This window comes from Sebastes umbrosus, chromosome 19 (genome assembly GCF_015220745.1).
Source record: "Sebastes umbrosus isolate fSebUmb1 chromosome 19, fSebUmb1.pri, whole genome shotgun sequence".
Lineage (NCBI taxonomy): Eukaryota > Metazoa > Chordata > Actinopteri > Perciformes > Sebastidae > Sebastes > Sebastes umbrosus.
The window spans coordinates 13734827-13752009 of NC_051287.1; the positions used below are offsets into that span (position 1 = coordinate 13734827).

The 17183-nt window shown below is 37.8% G+C and overlaps 3 protein-coding genes across 8 annotated transcripts; 2 read left to right on the forward strand and 1 right to left on the reverse strand.

Moving 5' to 3' along the window:
- Positions 1–154: 154 nt before the first annotated feature.
- nxnl2 (nucleoredoxin like 2) lies at positions 155–3615 on the reverse strand. 3 transcript variants are annotated; one of them, XM_037752843.1, is made up of 3 exons: positions 3430–3615; positions 3004–3307; positions 155–990 (listed from the first exon to the last, which is right to left on the reverse strand). In XM_037752843.1, the coding sequence occupies exons 2-3, from the start codon at positions 3303–3305 to the stop codon at positions 822–824; spliced, it is 471 nt and encodes a 156-aa protein (XP_037608771.1). In that variant the 5' UTR covers positions 3306–3307; positions 3430–3615; the 3' UTR covers positions 155–821. The 3 variants fall into 3 exon arrangements, with proteins under 3 accessions (XP_037608771.1, XP_037608769.1, XP_037608768.1); XM_037752841.1 differs by having other exon boundaries at positions 3004–3310; XM_037752840.1 differs by having other exon boundaries at positions 3004–3615.
- Positions 3616–6230: 2615 nt separating this feature from the next.
- Positions 6231–7605, forward strand: gng10 (guanine nucleotide binding protein (G protein), gamma 10). Its single transcript, XM_037753365.1, has 3 exons — positions 6231–6414; positions 7194–7321; positions 7408–7605. Exons 1-2 carry the CDS (start codon positions 6334–6336, stop codon positions 7317–7319), a joined length of 207 nt encoding a protein of 68 aa, XP_037609293.1. The 5' UTR covers positions 6231–6333; the 3' UTR covers positions 7320–7321; positions 7408–7605.
- Positions 7606–9828: 2223 nt separating this feature from the next.
- Positions 9829–15451, forward strand: btc (betacellulin, epidermal growth factor family member). 4 transcript variants are annotated; one of them, XM_037753362.1, is made up of 6 exons: positions 9830–10153; positions 10923–11030; positions 12839–12959; positions 13115–13261; positions 14317–14467; positions 14560–15451. In XM_037753362.1, the coding sequence occupies exons 1-5, from the start codon at positions 10114–10116 to the stop codon at positions 14462–14464; spliced, it is 564 nt and encodes a 187-aa protein (XP_037609290.1). In that variant the 5' UTR covers positions 9830–10113; the 3' UTR covers positions 14465–14467; positions 14560–15451. The 4 variants fall into 4 exon arrangements, with proteins under 4 accessions (XP_037609291.1, XP_037609290.1, XP_037609292.1 ...); XM_037753364.1 differs by having other exon boundaries at positions 14317–14458; XM_037753363.1 differs by having other exon boundaries at positions 9829–10153; positions 12842–12959; positions 14317–15451.
- Positions 15452–17183: the final 1732 nt, after the last annotated feature.

Sequence of the window (17183 nt, forward strand, 5' to 3'; positions counted from 1 at the left end):
TGAATGTGCCAGCCAGCATGTTGGAAAAAAAGTCCTGTGGGCTTTCTGCATCCTAACGAGGCCACGGGGAATCATTTTGTTTGTTCATAAAACATGGGACACATGCAGAGGCTCCTTGACATTATAGCAGGAATGTGAGATAAAACACAATAAATCTCAGAATATATATCTTTTTTTTAATAATAACCAACTTAACAACTCATATAAAATAAAAATACAAAAATATACAGAGCAGCTCAAAGTAGAACTACAAGTCCAACTTTAAATATACAAAAGCATAAAGATATCTACTTAATAAAAGCAATTAATTAGTCAACAAGCTTATAAAAACATCAATGAATGCATTTTAAATACTACAGTAGCTGGCTTGTATCTTACTAAATGCACAGAGCATTTTTCACATATGATTTATAATGGACACGCCTGAGGTTTGTCTTAAATGCATAGGATGTTTAAAGCAGCGTTTGCCAACCTTTTTAGCTTGTGAACCCTTAAAACACAAATCCATATCTATTCGTGAGCAATTGAAGCAAAGTTAGATTTTTTCCTTCTCAGATTGTTTCATTCGAAGGAATTTTGAATGCTTAGGGGTCAAATATATCCAGTAGTTGATGAAAAAAAAGCAAAACTTAGAGAAAAATCGCAATAAATAAACATATTTTTGTATAATTTGTTCTTTTGATATCCTTTTAATTAGTCTGACCCTTCATCCCCAGGTAAGGAACCACTGAACTAAAGTGAACGTAGAAATATTTGACTTTGGTTTTTCAGTAGCCCTTCGTGTAAAGATGGGTTGACGTGTTCCTTGTTGTCGTTGTTTCCTAACCCTTAAAGTTCTGGAAGATCTCTGCGGCGTCCAGCCAGGACCTGAAGCACGCCAGGCCACGGTCTCTGATCTGTTTCCTGCCCTTGTCTGTGATCACGTCGCCATCCTCCTTCACGATCACCAGTTTGGGCACCGCTGTGATCTTGTAGCGCTGCTTCAACTCACTGAGAGAGAAAGGAGACATAGAAAGGTATTTATTACAAACAAACAAACAAACAGCTGCAACGTAACAAAGTATATTTACTCAGGTATGGTACATAAGTACAAATCTCAGATACTTTTATTTTAATATTTCCATTACATGCAATTTTTTTTTTTTTTTTTACTCCTCAGATAGAAATACTGTACATTTTACTCCACTGCCTTTATTTGACATTTATAGCTACAAGATTCTTTAAAGATTCATGTTTTACAAACCAAGACATAATCATCTTAAAAAATCTATACTGGATAATGATAAATCTGCCCATGATTTCTCTCAAATAATCTTTTTGTTTATAAAATGTCAGCAAATATAGTGAAACATGCCTGTTATAATTATTATAATTCTCACATTTCACAAATTGGACCCAGAAAATATGTCTAATTTTTGCTTAAAAAAACAAACAAACAATTAACTTAACATCAAAATAGTTTGAATTTATTTGTTGATCGACTAATCAACTAATCGATGCAGCTTTAGTACTTTGCTTTCATATTTCCATTTTAAGCACCATTTTTTGTACTTCTACATTGACAGCTATACAGATTAATATTTCATGTGATCAATTTTTAATTGTTGTTATTGATTTAATTACACAGCGAATAAGCTTCCCCTTGAACAGCTTCAACATTGAAATATTGCATACACAATAATAATACAATACAAAAATGGCCAAATTCTCTGGTTCCAGCATCTCAAATGTACATTTTTGATGGGTTTCTTACTGTTAAATGATTGTAAACTGAATATTTTAGGGGGTTTTAACTGTTGGTTGGACAAAATGAGACATCTGAGGACATCACCTTGGGCTCCTGGAATTTTTTATCACCTTTTTCTGACATTTTCGAAATCAAATAATTGATTTATCGAGAAGGTAAACAGCAGATTAATCGATAATGAATATAATAGTCAGTTGCAGCCCAAGCATTGTTATTGGTTTAACTAGTACAAAGCAGTATATTTTTTAATAAATTTAAGTTACCTTCATCTTGACCATCAACAAACATTACTACTAGTAGGGGTCGATTTTCAATAAGATTTATGGGAACCAAATTATGGAGTAGCTTTTCACATCTATCAATAAACTGATCATCTGTCAAATGTTTCAGAAGTCGCTTAAAGGGACATTTAATTGCTGTCTTGTAATTGCTTTTCCCCATGTTGTCCTTGTATCTGTTTTTATGTTTTTTATTTTTTCCCACTCACAATGTTGTTTGGTTACGATTGCCCAGAAGCCTTTATAGATATTTAAATCAATATCCTCCTCACAAACACTAACCATACACTTCCACGCAACACACACACACACAAACACGTTTGTATTTTTTAAATATATTTACAGTATTGTTATTGTTGTTATTAGATACATCTTGTCCTAATTGTTTGTTATCACTATTATGTATTACTATTATTTATTCATATTAATCTTGTCTCCTGCACTGTATATTATTCATTTATTTATTTCTTTGTTATGTTGTATAGTCTTAAATTGTGCAAAACAAATAAACAAAATACTTACCCATTCATGCATCAGTAATTATAATCCAAGGGTATATAATATACAATAACATATCACTGACATGACAATGTTATGCCTTCATAATAAGTACTTTTGATGTAATGTGTTAACAATGTTCGACACTGATTCAATGCAACATGACATTCAGAGACAAACAATATTAAAGTAAACCATAAAAAAATCAATCTTAAGAGTCACTCTCAGGTGTGGGAGACAGTTTGTCTGACCTGGCACTTAACCCTAATCCCTGAGAGGGTGACCCTTATAAGCATTGTGCATAAGCTGGAGCACAGACTACTGAGCTGCATGTGGAAAGAGTGTTAAATCCTAAGAAGATATAAGACAAATAAAGCACAATCAAGTGCAGCCAAGTATGTCTTTGACATGCATGTCATTCATGCACTTTATAAAATAACCAGAGTTGCATTGACTTCTCATGAAGCTCTTGACACTCACTGCTTGTACTCATCCGTCCAAGGCAGAGCCAGCCAGTCTCCGTGCATATCATGATAATATTCAACCATGTCATCGGTGGATTTGTCAGAGGAGACAAAAACTATCTCAAACTGAGCTGCAGGTTCGCTCTCTTCCACCAGCTCCGTGTAGAAATCACACAGGATGGGAGTGAAGTCTCGACAAGGAGGACACCATCCTGCAGAGAAGTAGATCCCCACCACTTTGTTCCTCAACGCCTCGTCGGGATCCACTAAATCCCCGTCTTTATTCACCAGAGTCCGACCGGTAAACACCTCCACCATGTCTGCTAAAGTCTCAGGCACAACTTCAGAGACTTAAAGTGTTGCTTTTTAGCTCATTATTTCCTCGTTTCAACACATAGGAGAAGAGGAGGAGGTTCTCCTGTGATGTTTACAAGCTACTTACAGCCAATCCTGTTTGTTAATCACCTGCAGACCAATGAGGACAAGAGGCAGACGGTGTTGTAGTTCATTAGAGCCATGCATGTGGCTGTCATGGGTTGAAAGTCTGCATGCAAAAAGCTGATCACATGCTAGTAGTTTACAGTTCAGCTGCAGCACGACGTTTCACAGCACTTTCAGGCAGCCTGGACGAGCACATGCGCAGAGCCAAACAACAGTATTACATTTCAGCAACAGGGCAATTCAAAGTGCTTTATATAAACATTCAAGAACAAGTGCAAAAGAACATTAAGACATAATTAAAACAGTTATAAAAACATTAAAGATTAGAAAATAAAAACAAGCTACAAATAAAAGCTTTAGGATAGGAGCTAAAATAGAGTATTGTGGCGGTACTGAGTTCCCCAGACTTTAGTTGTTCAGTCAGAACTGAAAAACAGTTCCCATCCACATAATAATATAAAATAAAATGCCTTCTTAATAATAATAATGAACAAATGCCTCTTCAATAATGAACAAATGCCTCTATATTAACAAACAATTAAGGAAACTGAAATATTGGTTTGTGTTTTTCCTTTTACCCTCCTTTAAAGTTTTCCCAAATAAAATACACTAAAAGAAATGGGTATAAAGGGTTTCATTGAAAATCAACAAATGAATAGAATACAAAAATACAGCCTGCAGGCGTTAGGCTATTGTAAGGCAAGCCAGATCGTTGCACAAATAGTACCTAATCGTCCCAGTGCAGGTAACCCAATTGGTTGGCACTTAACTTGTTTCCCCAACTAGGAGAGTCAACACTCTCAACAAACAAAACACAAAGATCACAGAATCCCAAAAGGGCCCAAAACAGACCAGAGTTTCTGGTAAAGCTGATAACACATGTTGCATTGAGTGAAGGAGAGATCAGAATGACACTGGGTGTGCAGTTTCCCTCCTCTTTTAAGCCCTACAGAAAGGGCGTCGTTACACCCTGATTGGCCAAGAGGGGAATGCACCAAGCTGCTCTCAACTATCATTTAAGAGCCAGTCCCCACACCCTGCGCAACAGGTGAACTGAATAACCCTCTAATCACTCAGCAACTCAACCAAAAAACACCAGGGAAAAGGAAACAACAGCAAGCACCAGAGAATTGGCAGCTGCCACAGTATAACACACAATCGTATAAGCTCTAGTGCAGTATAAGATCTGGTTTAATAAAAGGCAGCAGCAAACAGGAAAGTTTTAAGCTTTAATTTAAAAGAAGTCAGAGTTGGAGTTGGTCCTGCAGGTTTCTGGGAGCTTGTTCCAGATATTTGGTGCATAAAAACTGAACCCTGCTTCTTCTGCATGTTTAGTTGTGACTCTATGGGACACTAAGCAGACCTGATCCAGATTAACCTGAGAGGTCTGGATGGTTCATAACATAGCAGAAGATCAGAAATGTATTTTGGCCCTAAACCATTTAGTGCTTTGTAAACCAGCAGCAGTATTTTGAAATCAATTCTCTGAGAGACAGGGAGCCAGTGTAGAGACCTCAGAACTGGACTGATATGATCCACTTTCTTTCACAAGATGAATGAATTTACAAACAGTATAAGGTAAAAATCATTACAGTAACAAAGTTATCAGCCTCAAAACTGAGCAGATATTACAATAGACATAAACATTTACACAGACAATAAAATAAAAAATAAAATAAAGAAAAGCATGTACGAAGCCTCAAGTTAGTAAGTTGTTCCCTCAAGTTAGTAAGTCGTTCCCTTAAGTTAGTAAGTTGTTCCCTCTAGTTAGTAAGTCGTTCCCTTAAGTTAGTAAGTTGTTCCCTGTAGTTAGTAAGTCGTTCCCTTAAGTTAGTAAGTTGTTCCCTGTAGTTAGTAAGTCGTTCCCTTAAGTTAGTAAGTTGTTCCCTCTAGTTAGTAAGTCGTTCCCTTAAGTTAGTAAGTTGTTCCCTCTATTTAGTAAGTCGTTCCCTTAAGTTAGTAAGTTGTTCCCTCTATTTAGTAAGTCGTTCCCTTAAGTTAGTAAGTTGTTCCCTCTAGTTAGTAAGTCGTTCCCTTAAGTTAGTAAGTTGTTCCCTGTAGTTAGTAAGTCGTTCCCTTAAGTTAGTAAGTTGTTCCCTCTATTTAGTAAGTCGTTCCCTTAAGTTAGTAAGTTGTTCCCTGTAGTTAGTAAGTCGTTCCCTTAAGTTAGTAAGTTGTTCCCTCAAGTTAGTAACTTGTTCCCTTCCTTTCCTTCCTTTTCCACCTCTGCAATGCTCTTGTCCTCCCCCTCGTTCTCCTCCCATGACGTTTCCTCGTCCTCCTTCATCTTCTCCTCATCCTCATCCTGTCGTCAATCATCTGTTTTCATTCTTCTTCCTCTTGCACTCGTACTCCTTCTCCCTCTCTTCCTCTTTTTCCACCTCCTTTGTCGTTCCTTTCACTTAACTTCCTCTTCCTCCCATCCTTGTCCTGTTCTTCTCACTTGTCCTCTCTCTCCTTCCTCCCCCTTTTCCATTTTGTCTCCTCACCTCTTCAAGGACCGTATTCCATATCTCTCTCTCTTGTTCTTGTTTATGTTCTTCTTCTTCTTTTTCTTCTTCTTCACTGGGAAAAAATGTTTTTTTTTTGTATCATAAACATCAAAGAAACAAACAAAAAACAGCATTTCTATACAAGTACACTAATAAAATGAATACAATACAAAATGAATATGTTTAACTACTTAAATAAGTGTATCAAGTACACGTCAGTGTGCTTCCATCTCTCCTTGTTTCTTTAGTGAAGTGGACTGAGGTCATTTGGAAAGAAACCCGGCCAGTCCTTCCTCCTCCAGCATTTTGCTGCTCATTAGTGCAGTCAGCTCCTGTGTTGAAAGACTGAAGGGGACTTTTTCTTTACAAGGATACAAGGATTCTTTCTCTAACCCAAAACAATTCCCACCAACATGACCTCTAATTCCAATTTATCCAACATGCGACGGCTGGTAGAACAACTGAAGCTCGAGGCCAGCGTGGAGAGAATCAAGGTAAAGACAGAAAAAATATTATACACTTAAAGAATGTGAGAGTTTTTAGGGTTGACTGATGAGCTTTTCTTGATTTGTTTAAATTTGTTATTTTCACACACTAGTATTAGATTTAACAGTTTAATTTTGGGCTTTATTTTACAATAACATTTTTATTAGTGTATTTTTCTAGGTTTATTAAGTAATTGTAAGTAATCTTGATGGCTTTACTTATGTCTTCTGTACTGTAATGTGATTTTAGGTTGCGTTGATTGTTGCTATTATTTCTTAGTTTTGTATTAATCGCTTACATTGTACTGCACATTTCTTTACTCCTTTTAGCTTGTTATCCTCTGTTCAGCTGCCTTTAACATGTTGTTTGTTTTCTTGTTGTTTTAAATCCTAATTTAACAACTTACTTATTAGTAAGTTGTTAATAAAGGGTGTTGTGTTTCTCACTTTCTAATAACCCATCAAGTCTGTAGTTACAAATGTCAACAAATCCTTAATAAAGGATCTTTTCAATTTCTAACAGGCCTACAGCAAAACGTTGTCAGTCACCTGCAATTATAAATGTTAATAAATCATTAATAGAAGGTCAGTTGATGCTGAAGGAGCATGAAAACATCAGGCAACCCTATTCTATTCGTATTAATGGCTTAACTGATCTATAAAGTATTAGTAAATGATTCATTAATCATTAATAAAGCCATTAATTAATGCTTATAAAGCTTTTATATTGGTTAATTGATCAGAAAGTGGTACCATATAGATAAATATGTCTGTGTTTATGTTCCCAGGTGTCCCAGGCGGCTGCAGAGCTCCAGCAGTACTGTCTGCAGAACGCAGGTAAAGATGCGCTGCTGGTCGGAGTACCCACAGGCAGCAACCCCTTCAGAGAGCCACGCTCCTGTGCTGTAGTGTGAAGGTCAGAGTTCAACTAAGTTTACAGCTTCTTATTAATATAGCAGAATTTCAAATGAGGAATAAAAACATTTGCACTTTTTTTTACAGAGGAGGAAGGAGTAGAAACAACTGTGGCATCTCACTCACAGAAGACAATCATTCCATTTTGTCTGTATCCATTTTTTAAATAGAAAAGCACATAAAAAATTTGCTTTCACAATTCATTTTTCAAATAAACGTCTTGTTTTTCTACATGGCCATACAATTTGCTTTTTTTAAAAACATTATTAAAAGGCTTTACAGAAACGTACTGCATCTTAGTCTTTATTTAAATAACTACAGTGGACAGTGGTAGAGTCTAACAGTGATTAGCGGATGTTTATAGCCGGGCTCTAAATTACGCCTTGGAATCTCTCGGCGTCCGAGCTTCCTGATGTTCCGTCTAAGTTAGGAGCACAGCCAGAGAGAGGAAACTGTGTCTTCCTGTTCAAAACTGCAAAGACACTCAACAGAGAGTCACACCTCACTCAGCGTTTGAGCTTTTAAAGATTTTGGACCTTATTTACAAGCTCAAGGCTATGCAAGTGTAGAAGTAAAACATGAATCACCAGAGTGAATCATGTTTTACTTCTACAATCATGTTTTATTCATGGATGTTTAGTCATCTGTCAGTTTATTTTATTTATTTTCTGTATAAAATCTAACTTTTATATTTGAAGACGTAGACAATCACCCCAGAAACATCAGCCTAAAAGAGGTCTAGCCTGTCATGAGACGACTCTCTACTTTGTCACTTCCTTTTCCTCTCACTCCTCTCGGACGTGTCTCAATAGTTTTCCTTCCTTTTAGTGCCTCCTTTCCTTACAGCCTTTGCTCAGATGTACACTGAGGGCATCAGATGTTCCTCCTTTTTGACACTTCTTGCATGAGAATGAGCAGAAACAGAATGGGATGCAGAGAATTAACATTTTCTTCAGTCTCTCTAAGACAGAAATATACATTTTATATATTTTTAATCCTATATAACATGCAAAATACCAACAGGTTTGACAGAAGAAAGCTTTTCATACTTACTGTATGCTGCAGTGTATTCTGTTCTGGAGCTTTTAATAAATTACCAGAGTGTAAAACCTAATTTTCACACATAAACTGATTCCTTTGAGTGATGGAAAACTGTTTTTTCCACTGACTATCCTGTCCTTTCTCATGATTTTTTTCCCTTTAAATGAGTGACCTCTTTCTCATATGCATATTAAATCATAGGAAAGGCATGAGACAGGCTGGTTTATACATAAACTTATAAACCAAAACTTAACCACGAGTACAATTTTAGGTGTTGAAAATATAGTTATTTAATTATTAAAGGAAAGTGTCAACTTATGCCATCTGCTGGTCATGTCTCGGGAACAAAAATATCACACTTCATTTCAGCCGGTGGTGAAAGTAGTATTCAGATATTTTACTGCAGTAAAAGTAGCAATACAACAATGTAGAAATAAATAATTAAAAGTTAAAGCCCTGCATTGAAAATGTTAGGCACTTAGGTAAAAGTATACACTGTCAGAAAAAATTGTGCACATTCTGGTGATGTACCCTCAAGGGGTCATTGTTGATCTATAAGGTACTAATATGTACTTTTTCTTGGTTGATCTGGTACATTTATGTTCCAAACTGAGAAAGGGTCCATGTCTGTACCATTTTCCCAACATATAGAGGTACAATAATAAAGATGTCAGCATGTGTATAAGTATTATCAGTAAATTGTATGTTTTAAAAGTTAAAGTACTAGTATTCAATTATGAAAAAAGGCCCGTGTGAGTGTTATATATTATATTATACGATCTTGATAAGATCTATCACTGATGTATTAATGCGTAAGCAGCTACTTTACTGTTGTTGTGGTGGAGCTAATTTTAAGTATTTTTATACTGTTGGTCAAATCTGTGACAATGCTTCATATTTTTTAAGCTAATCATATGTTTTGTTTATAAAATCTGAATTTTAAATTTTAAATTTAAAGTCAACTACAGAGTAAAAAGTACAATACTTCCTTCTGAAATGTAGTGAAACATGAAATGGAAATATTCAAGCCATTGCAGCCATTTGAACTTTCACATTAAACTTTATTCCAGTTGATTCAGAATTTGCAGGAATCAATCTAGAGCAAACCAGAAGTCCAGATGTTGCAGCAGGTTGCATCAATGTCTGATTTTGGACCAGCAAACCTGCAAAACTCAGGTCATGTATGCATGTGCATGTTCCTCCAAAAGACAGCACAATAGAACATATAAATGAAATGATCCTGAAATGCTTTGATGTTCAACAGACTGTTGTTTTCTTTGTCAGTGAGTTTCTCCGCCTGTCGCTTCATTCAAAAGGAAAGCCAGGTATAAAGGCGCAGTTATTATGTGACGAGGAAATAACCTGACGAGCTTGAATGGAGTCGTATTCTCCTTTAAAGGTATGGGCGGGGAGCAGAGAGCAGAGAGCAGAGTCGGGTTTCAGTGCCACCCCTCTCTTTTTATTCCCACACACACTGTAGTGCAGTCTCAGTCTAGAGAGACACTTTGGACTGTGTGTGTGTGTGTGGGGGTATATTTTGGTTACAGCCTCAAGCTTTCCTGGATGACTATGAACCTAACTGCCATCAATGAAGGACCACAATACGACACACCACTGGGGATCTTCCACCGCTTATCCACACCTTTTTCAAAGGTCATTGACCTCTGAGAAAGGATCGACCCGGTTTCATCTCTTTACGCAAATGACACTGAACTTCCATGTACCGGATGAGCGCTTTTATCAAGTGAGGAGATGGCCAAGGTGTACAGACTCTATGTAGGGATAGTAACAGGTGAGTTGTTTTATCCTTCCATACTTATTAAACAGAAGAGGGGTTTTAATAATATGTCAGACAGACCACGTTGAAGTGATGTTTACATATAATTATTATTTTTAACATGTGTTCCTGGTGATAAATATCTTCTCAAGGGACAAACATAGTGTTAAAATGGCACTATAAATAGCTACTTCTATTTTGTTTTGATTGTTGACGCACCTTTTCATCATGCATGTGCCTTCAGAGTAATGCAGGTTTGAAGATAGTGCTCTTCCTGCTGAGCTATATTTGTACAGGTGGGTAATTATTGGATGAATACACCAGCAATATACGTATGTATTAGAAGTCATTGTCAAAACAGGCTTCCCTAACGTAGAATTAAATACGATATTGCTATATTCTCATAGGTTTACACAGTCTTTGGTAAAATGTACGTCTGCTTTAAGAGTGACCAGGGCTGTTAATATGATTTCTTTTTAGAGCAGTAAAAGTGTGTGAGAGGGAGACTGAAGTGGGCGTGAACCAGGGAAATCTACCCTACAAGGCTGGCTGGCATGACTCAGCAGCTATTCTCCAATAACTACGATTGTGATCATGTGTTTTTTTTCCTGTCATCTCTTTTGTAGATCCTACACTTTATGTGGAATGTGGTCACAAATTGGTTCAAATGTTTGCACAATTGTGCACATGCATATATTTGTTTGTTGTGAGTGTGTGTACGTGTGTGTGTGTGTGTGTGTGTGTGTGTGTGTGATCAGCTTTTTGTTTGTGTTTCTGGCTGCAGCTCTGGCCTTATGCAAATACTCCCTGGCAGAATGGAATGCCACCGACGAGTCTACCAATCGAACTGTGTCCCTCTGTCATCGCCATGGCAACAGAGACAATTGCACAGGTAGATATGGACAGGTGGGGAGCAGGAGAGTGAAGGGGGGGGGGCGGGAGTCATAAATGGTTGCTTTGAAGTTTTAAGGTGGAGGTTTTAATGGAAGATTGGGCAAAGCACAGATGTGGATATAAACGTGCAAACACGCCGACGCATTGAAACACTTAACAGGGGAAAAAAAAGAGCAGTTAATTGTGAAGTAAATATATTCCAGACTGTCCAGAGAGCAGAGGAGGAGTTAAAATGATTGTTGGCAACTTCTCTGTGTCTTTGAAAAATACAATAAACTCTTGGGTCAACTAACTCTGCTGTAGGGCTGCAACTAATGATTCTTTTCTTGATTAATCGATTAGTTGTTTGGTCTATAAAATGTGAGAAAATTGTAAAACAAAAAGTCGATCAGTGTTTCCCAAAGCCCAAGATGACGTCCTCAAATGTCTTGTTTTGTCCACAACTCAAAGATGTTCAGTTTGCTGTCATAGAGGAGTAAAGAAACAAGAACATATTCTCATTTAAGAAGCTGTAATCAGAGAATTTAGACTTTTTTCTTAAAAACATTACTCAAACCGATTATCAAAGTAGTTGGCGGTTAATTTAATAGTTGAAAAGTTGTCACAGCTCTACTCTGCTGAGTTCCTATTACAACAAATTGTACTTGTAAAATTCAATTCCTTAAAATTATTTTAGTCTTTTTTTTTATTTCAAAGGAGAAAACAACAATATTTTTTCATTTTAACAAGTGCTTTAGGAGCTGCTTTATCAAAATAAACTTTAAAATAATGGATAGTTCAACATTTTGAGACGCTCTTCTTTGCTTCCTTGAAGATTGATGTCGGTGTGCTAAATATGAAGCTACAACCAACAGAAGTTTAACTTAGTAATAAGAGGGTTAACTCATCACTCAACTCCCCCTAAAGCCACAACTTATTTTTACAGGAGTGTGTTTTTTGTACAGATTAAACAAATGCGATAGAACATGTTAATTAGTTATCTTAAGAGCTCGTGGACGTTTTGATTCCTTTCCAGGCTAGCTGTTAAGATAAGCTAATCTAACCAAGTTCTGCAGACATCAATCTTCTCATCTCTCGCCAAGAATGCAAACACACATATTTTCAAAACTATTCCTTCGAACTTTGTAATTGGATATTTTCCTTTTCAACAACGAGACTATGGCAGCAAGCTGGATCTCATGTTTCAGCCAACAACTGAAGCGCTCTCATTGATGTCACCTGAACGGCAGTATTCTTTTACGAGCTCATTTTCAAAGATAATGGGCGGTAAAGATAGCGGCAGCCTGTAATATACTGCAAGAAGCAATATGTGTGACGTCGGGGGTCAGAAGTTCAGCGTTATGGCCCACTAGCAGCTGTGTTAGGGTGTGTTTTCTGGAGGGAAAAGTGGGAAGAGATACACAGGGAGAATGGGAACTGTAGTGTAACTTTATCCACATGTGTTTCATTTACTTAGGAATTGTAATAATTGAGACACGTGGTTAATGAGACTTTGACGACACTAGGCTTTTCCTGGCAGTGATTCATCAGGACTTTTCTCTGGATCGTATTGCAAACAGTCTATTTATAACTGGCCATGCCAGAAGTGAGGGTGTAAGTCGAAGAAGCAAGCTGACAGAACGTGACACAGTTACAGAAATAGTTTGACATTTTAAATGAGTGAATAATCCCAAAATATCAAACTATTCCTTTGAACACAATAGCATATGAGAGTCATACTTTCACTGTCCATTAGTTTATATGCTGATGATCAAATGTTGTTATGCTTGAATTGTCTGAACTTTTTTTTAAATTTAATTTCTCCAGCAGACCCAAGAGACACAGGAGAGTGGACTGGCCACTTCTCAAAATGTCCTGAGGAACTAAGACACTACTGCATCCACGGGGAGTGTCGTTACATTAAAGAACAGAAGGCGCCGTCTTGCAGGTGAGAGACGTCTACTGCGAAAAGATGGAGATAACGGTGATTGAGAACGGTGTGGCTGTAAGAAGGACGGGAAGGAGAAATTCAAAGTGACTGATAACAGAACCGATGAAAGAGGCAGTAGTGTTGTTTCATTGTCTGCTCTTTCTTTGTCTCAGGTGTCAGCGTGGTTACCATGGCTCCAGGTGTGCATATCTGGACCTAGACTGGCGGATAGCGGAGAAACGAGAAATCATAATTGTCTGCGTCATCGTAGGGCTCGTTCTCCTCATTATTGTCATTGTATTCATCTGCATTTGTTCACGGTAAGCTTTTATGCTTTGACATTTTGGGAAATATGCTTATTCACTGTCTTGCCAAGAGTTAAATGAGAAGATTGATACTACTCATCGATATGTCTGTGTGGTAAAGATGTAGCTGGAGCCAGGAGACAGTTAGCTTAGCTTAGCATAAAGACTAGAAACAGGGTAAACAGCTCTGTCCAAAGTTAATCAAATCGACCCACCAGCACCTCAAAAGCTCACCGTTAACACTTTATATCTCGTTCTCGTTAATCCGTGAAAAGACTGAAGCATAAAGATGTTTAACTTCTGGATAATTTTCATATTCTCCTTTCAGAATTTTCCTTAAATGATATCGTCAATGTTACTAAACATACAAATACGAGACTCTCCTTTATTTTTGTTTCCTTTTTTTTTGAGGAATTTGTTAGTTTTTTCTCATTTCGGCATGGCGAATGGGTCTAAATACTACAATACCCTTGAGCCTCGGCCTTTGTTGCCATGGAGAGGCGGCCAGTCAGAGGCACGAATCAGCATGGAATGCAAGACATGGTGACATAGTTGCCAAATTCATCAACATTGTCCCAGAATCCAAAAGTAAACTGCAGATTGTAAAATAGTTTTTCTCAATCTTTGCCTTTCACCTTTTGTTAGCAGTGCACATCACAGGATGTTAAGCTATCGACTGGATGTTTGTTGCCAAAATGAACCTTGGAATTCGTAGTTAACTTCTCCCCCAAAGCTATCGGGCTTCGACTTTTGTATGTATTAAACAAACAAGCTATAATGTGCTAATTATTGAGCTTTAGAGGTGCTGGTTTGAACAGAGCCAGGCTGTTTCCCCCTATTTTCAGTCTTTATATTAAGCTAAGCTGACCAGCTGCTGACTTCATATTTAGTGCAAAGATATCTGAGAGAGTGTTATCAATCTTCTCATCTAATTCTCGGCAAGAAAGTGAATAAACACATTTCCAAGTGTTGTTGACCTGTTCATTTAAAATGGAAGCAGGATTATAACTGGTTTTGCCAATACTGCTGCAAATAAATGATAAATGACAATACGTTTACATCTCTGTCAGTCGTAGCTGCAGATTGTGTTGGCGGAGGAGAAGACGGAGGGAAGAACCGAGGAACGGCACAGAGAAGCTCAGCATGATGGACACCAGCGCGACACACACGACCTTAATGGCAGACTCCACAGAGCCACCACACACCAACACTGTATGAGAAGTGTGTGTGCGACTGACCACAAGTCTGGGAATTGTTTAGACATGAGGGAAATTTGTCCTTTGTGTGACCAGCTGCTGCATTTTGTCTCACAGTGACAACGGTGAGCTGTAGGAGGTCCCTCTGTGCCAGACAGGACTGAGGCCTGCTCAGAGGAGGAGGGACATTTCTGGATGAAAGCTGTGTTAGATCAAGCAGGAGCACAGGAGTTTGCACCCTCGTCTTATAAGGCAGCCGTGTCTGAAACATTGATGAAGCTTCAGAGCAAAGAAGATGATAAACACAAGTTGGAGACGAATGTTGAGCTGCTTGTGTGTTGGCAATGGTGCTGTTGCTATGTTGGAGAAAGCGGTGACAGACGGGGATAACGGTCGATCGGGTTATCGGTCTTCGTGAGAGACACACAGACACTGAAAAATGAGAGGAAAGGGACTGTGGGAAGATACTTCACTCCAATTGTCTTGTAAATAAATTAAATATATAGAAATGTGCAATATTACAAGTACCAGCAGCTACAGTATGCTGTATCTTCGTGTCATGTCGTTTCTGCGTTGTTTGATCTACATCACAATATCAATCATTATTTATTCCTCTATCCACAATGTCTTCATGTAAACTCACACAGAATATTGTTACTCATCAACATTAGCAATGCAAGAAGAGCCGTCTATATACTGCAAGGCTGCAGTTCTGAACTCTTTGGAGGAGGACAAGGAGAACTTGTGCTAGAGGCTTTTTTGAACTGTATATTTGGAGCCGAGCAGCCTCCGAGCTACAGAAGCAGAACAGCCGAGCCTGTGTGTGGAGGCTCGGCTGAGGTGAAAGTGCTCCACTGTATGTGACGGTTTCTAAACTGCCTTTCACTGGGTTGTTTTTTTAAAATGTGTATCTGTATGTGTATTAACTCTGCATCTAAATGTAGAATGAAGAGAGTTAGGGGCAGAGTCAGTGAAGTCACCTATCAATAAATATGTCTACTGTATAGTATGTGCTGTCCGTTGAAATTATTTTTCAAAAAATACAATCAATTTTGTTTATATAGCACATTTAGAAACAACCGTGCTTTACAGTGGCACAGCAATAATAAAGAGACATTATTCAAAGTTAACAATAAAATACAAATGACAATAATAACAATAAATAGTAATGATAAAATAAATGGTAATAATAAAGGCAATTTTATGACTAAAAAACACTGGAAAACTTAAATGGGGTAAAATGAACACAAAAATCACTTCGAGCAACCAAAAGGTCGTTTGAGATTTGTCTTAAAAGTGTCTTAACAGTGGGGGAACATTTGATTGATAGTGGAAGGCTGTTCCACAGCTTTGTTGCTGCCACTGCAAAGACACAATCTCCCCTTCCCGCCATCCTTGATTGTGGAACAGTTAAAAACTATTGTCTTGCAGAGAAAGACAGAGAAAATAAGAAAAGTGACTCAACGTTGCGTGGTGTTGCGTGGTGTTATTTACACCGTTTTGATCTCATCACAGACCTCAACTTCACAAGACCACTGTTGACTTCCGTCACAGATAAAAACATGCAATATTTGCAGTATTATTACATAAACAGATGTGCAAGACATGCTCAGATTATAACGATTATGCCGTCTTTTATGAGATTATACTTTGGCATACAGTTTTATTGTGTTGTTGTGTTGCTATGGTGCTGTATCACCAGCTGGAGTCAGCAGTGTATTGTCGCTGGAGCCAACAAATTCCAGTGTGAGGGTGTGAACATAAAGCAGTATCGTCCTGTGACACAATGTGACTTAATCCTGTTGGCACTAATTACCATGTGACTTTGTCCTCTGTTTCAAATGTCCCTTATCCGATATGTGACGATTTAAATGTATGAGATTGATAGCATCACAATAGGAAGTGGGTGAACAGGAAGCTATGTCCGTAAATATGGAAGGAAAATACAGTCATTTAAAGGAATAATTTGACATTTTGGGAAATGTGCTTCTTCTCTTTCTTGCTGAATGTCACATGAGAAGATCAATATCAATCATGCTGCTGGCTATTTCTTCATATTCACCTATACAGACATGACAGTGGTATTAATCTTCTTTCCGGCTTTCAGCAAGAAAGAGAATATATTTATTTTCCAAAAGGTCAAACTTCCCTGTCATGTTATTCATCCTGGTAATGTATACCTGCTGGCTGTTGCTTTATTTTTCAGGGTGTCAGTGCTGGGTTCAGTTAAATATTTTTTTGAATCCCTTTCCAAAGTATCTTTAAGAATTGTTTAGGTCACAGTCTGCTGGAATTTAATCCTATATGAAAAAAGGCATTTTGGCTGCATGTGTTTTGCAATGCGTCAACGTTTATTCATTCTACTGAGCCGACTGATGTGCGCTTGGCTTCTGTCAACGTGAATTGCTTTGCCTCAAAATGCCTGAAAAAGTAAGCTCATTTCAAACTGTACACCAACAATGAAATGAATGAATTAAAACGCACTGCCAAGAAGTGATAACAACATTGTTCTCACAACGCCAGCCTACAGTTTTGTACTCAAGGACATCTATTCTCTGCTCTGTTTACAATGAAGGTGTCAGGATCTTTGACCTAATTTCAGTCTGCTAAAGAGTGACAGCTGAGGAATGCCGGAGTTTCTATATGAGGGGTGTGTCTGCAGGCTGATAAGTAAGACAGATACCGACCATGTTTGATTTGGAGTGGAGACGCAGTAAAAAATCTCTTTCATAAACTCGTAG

What these genes read in the sequence shown, in the direction of transcription:
- btc (XM_037753362.1), top strand. Translation starts at nt 10,114, where the DNA reads ATGGCCAAGGTGTACAGACTCTATGTAGGGATAGTAACAG. An exon ending in CAACAGAGACAATTGCACAG is followed by an intron (nt 11,031 to 12,838) that starts GTAGATATGGAC and finishes TAATTTCTCCAG; the next exon opens with CAGACCCAAGAGACACAGGA. An exon ending in TTCATCTGCATTTGTTCACG is followed by an intron (nt 13,262 to 14,316) that starts GTAAGCTTTTAT and finishes CATCTCTGTCAG; the next exon opens with TCGTAGCTGCAGATTGTGTT.
- nxnl2 (XM_037752843.1), bottom strand. Translation starts at nt 3,305, where the DNA reads ATGGTGGAGGTGTTTACCGGTCGGACTCTGGTGAATAAAGACGGGGAT. An exon ending in TGGACGGATGAGTACAAGCA is followed by an intron (nt 991 to 3,003) that starts GTGAGTGTCAAG and finishes TTTCTCTCTCAG; the next exon opens with TGAGTTGAAGCAGCGCTACA.
- gng10 (XM_037753365.1), top strand. Translation starts at nt 6,334, where the DNA reads ATGACCTCTAATTCCAATTTATCCAACATGCGACGGCTGGTAGAACAA. An exon ending in CCAGCGTGGAGAGAATCAAG is followed by an intron (nt 6,415 to 7,193) that starts GTAAAGACAGAA and finishes TTATGTTCCCAG; the next exon opens with GTGTCCCAGGCGGCTGCAGA.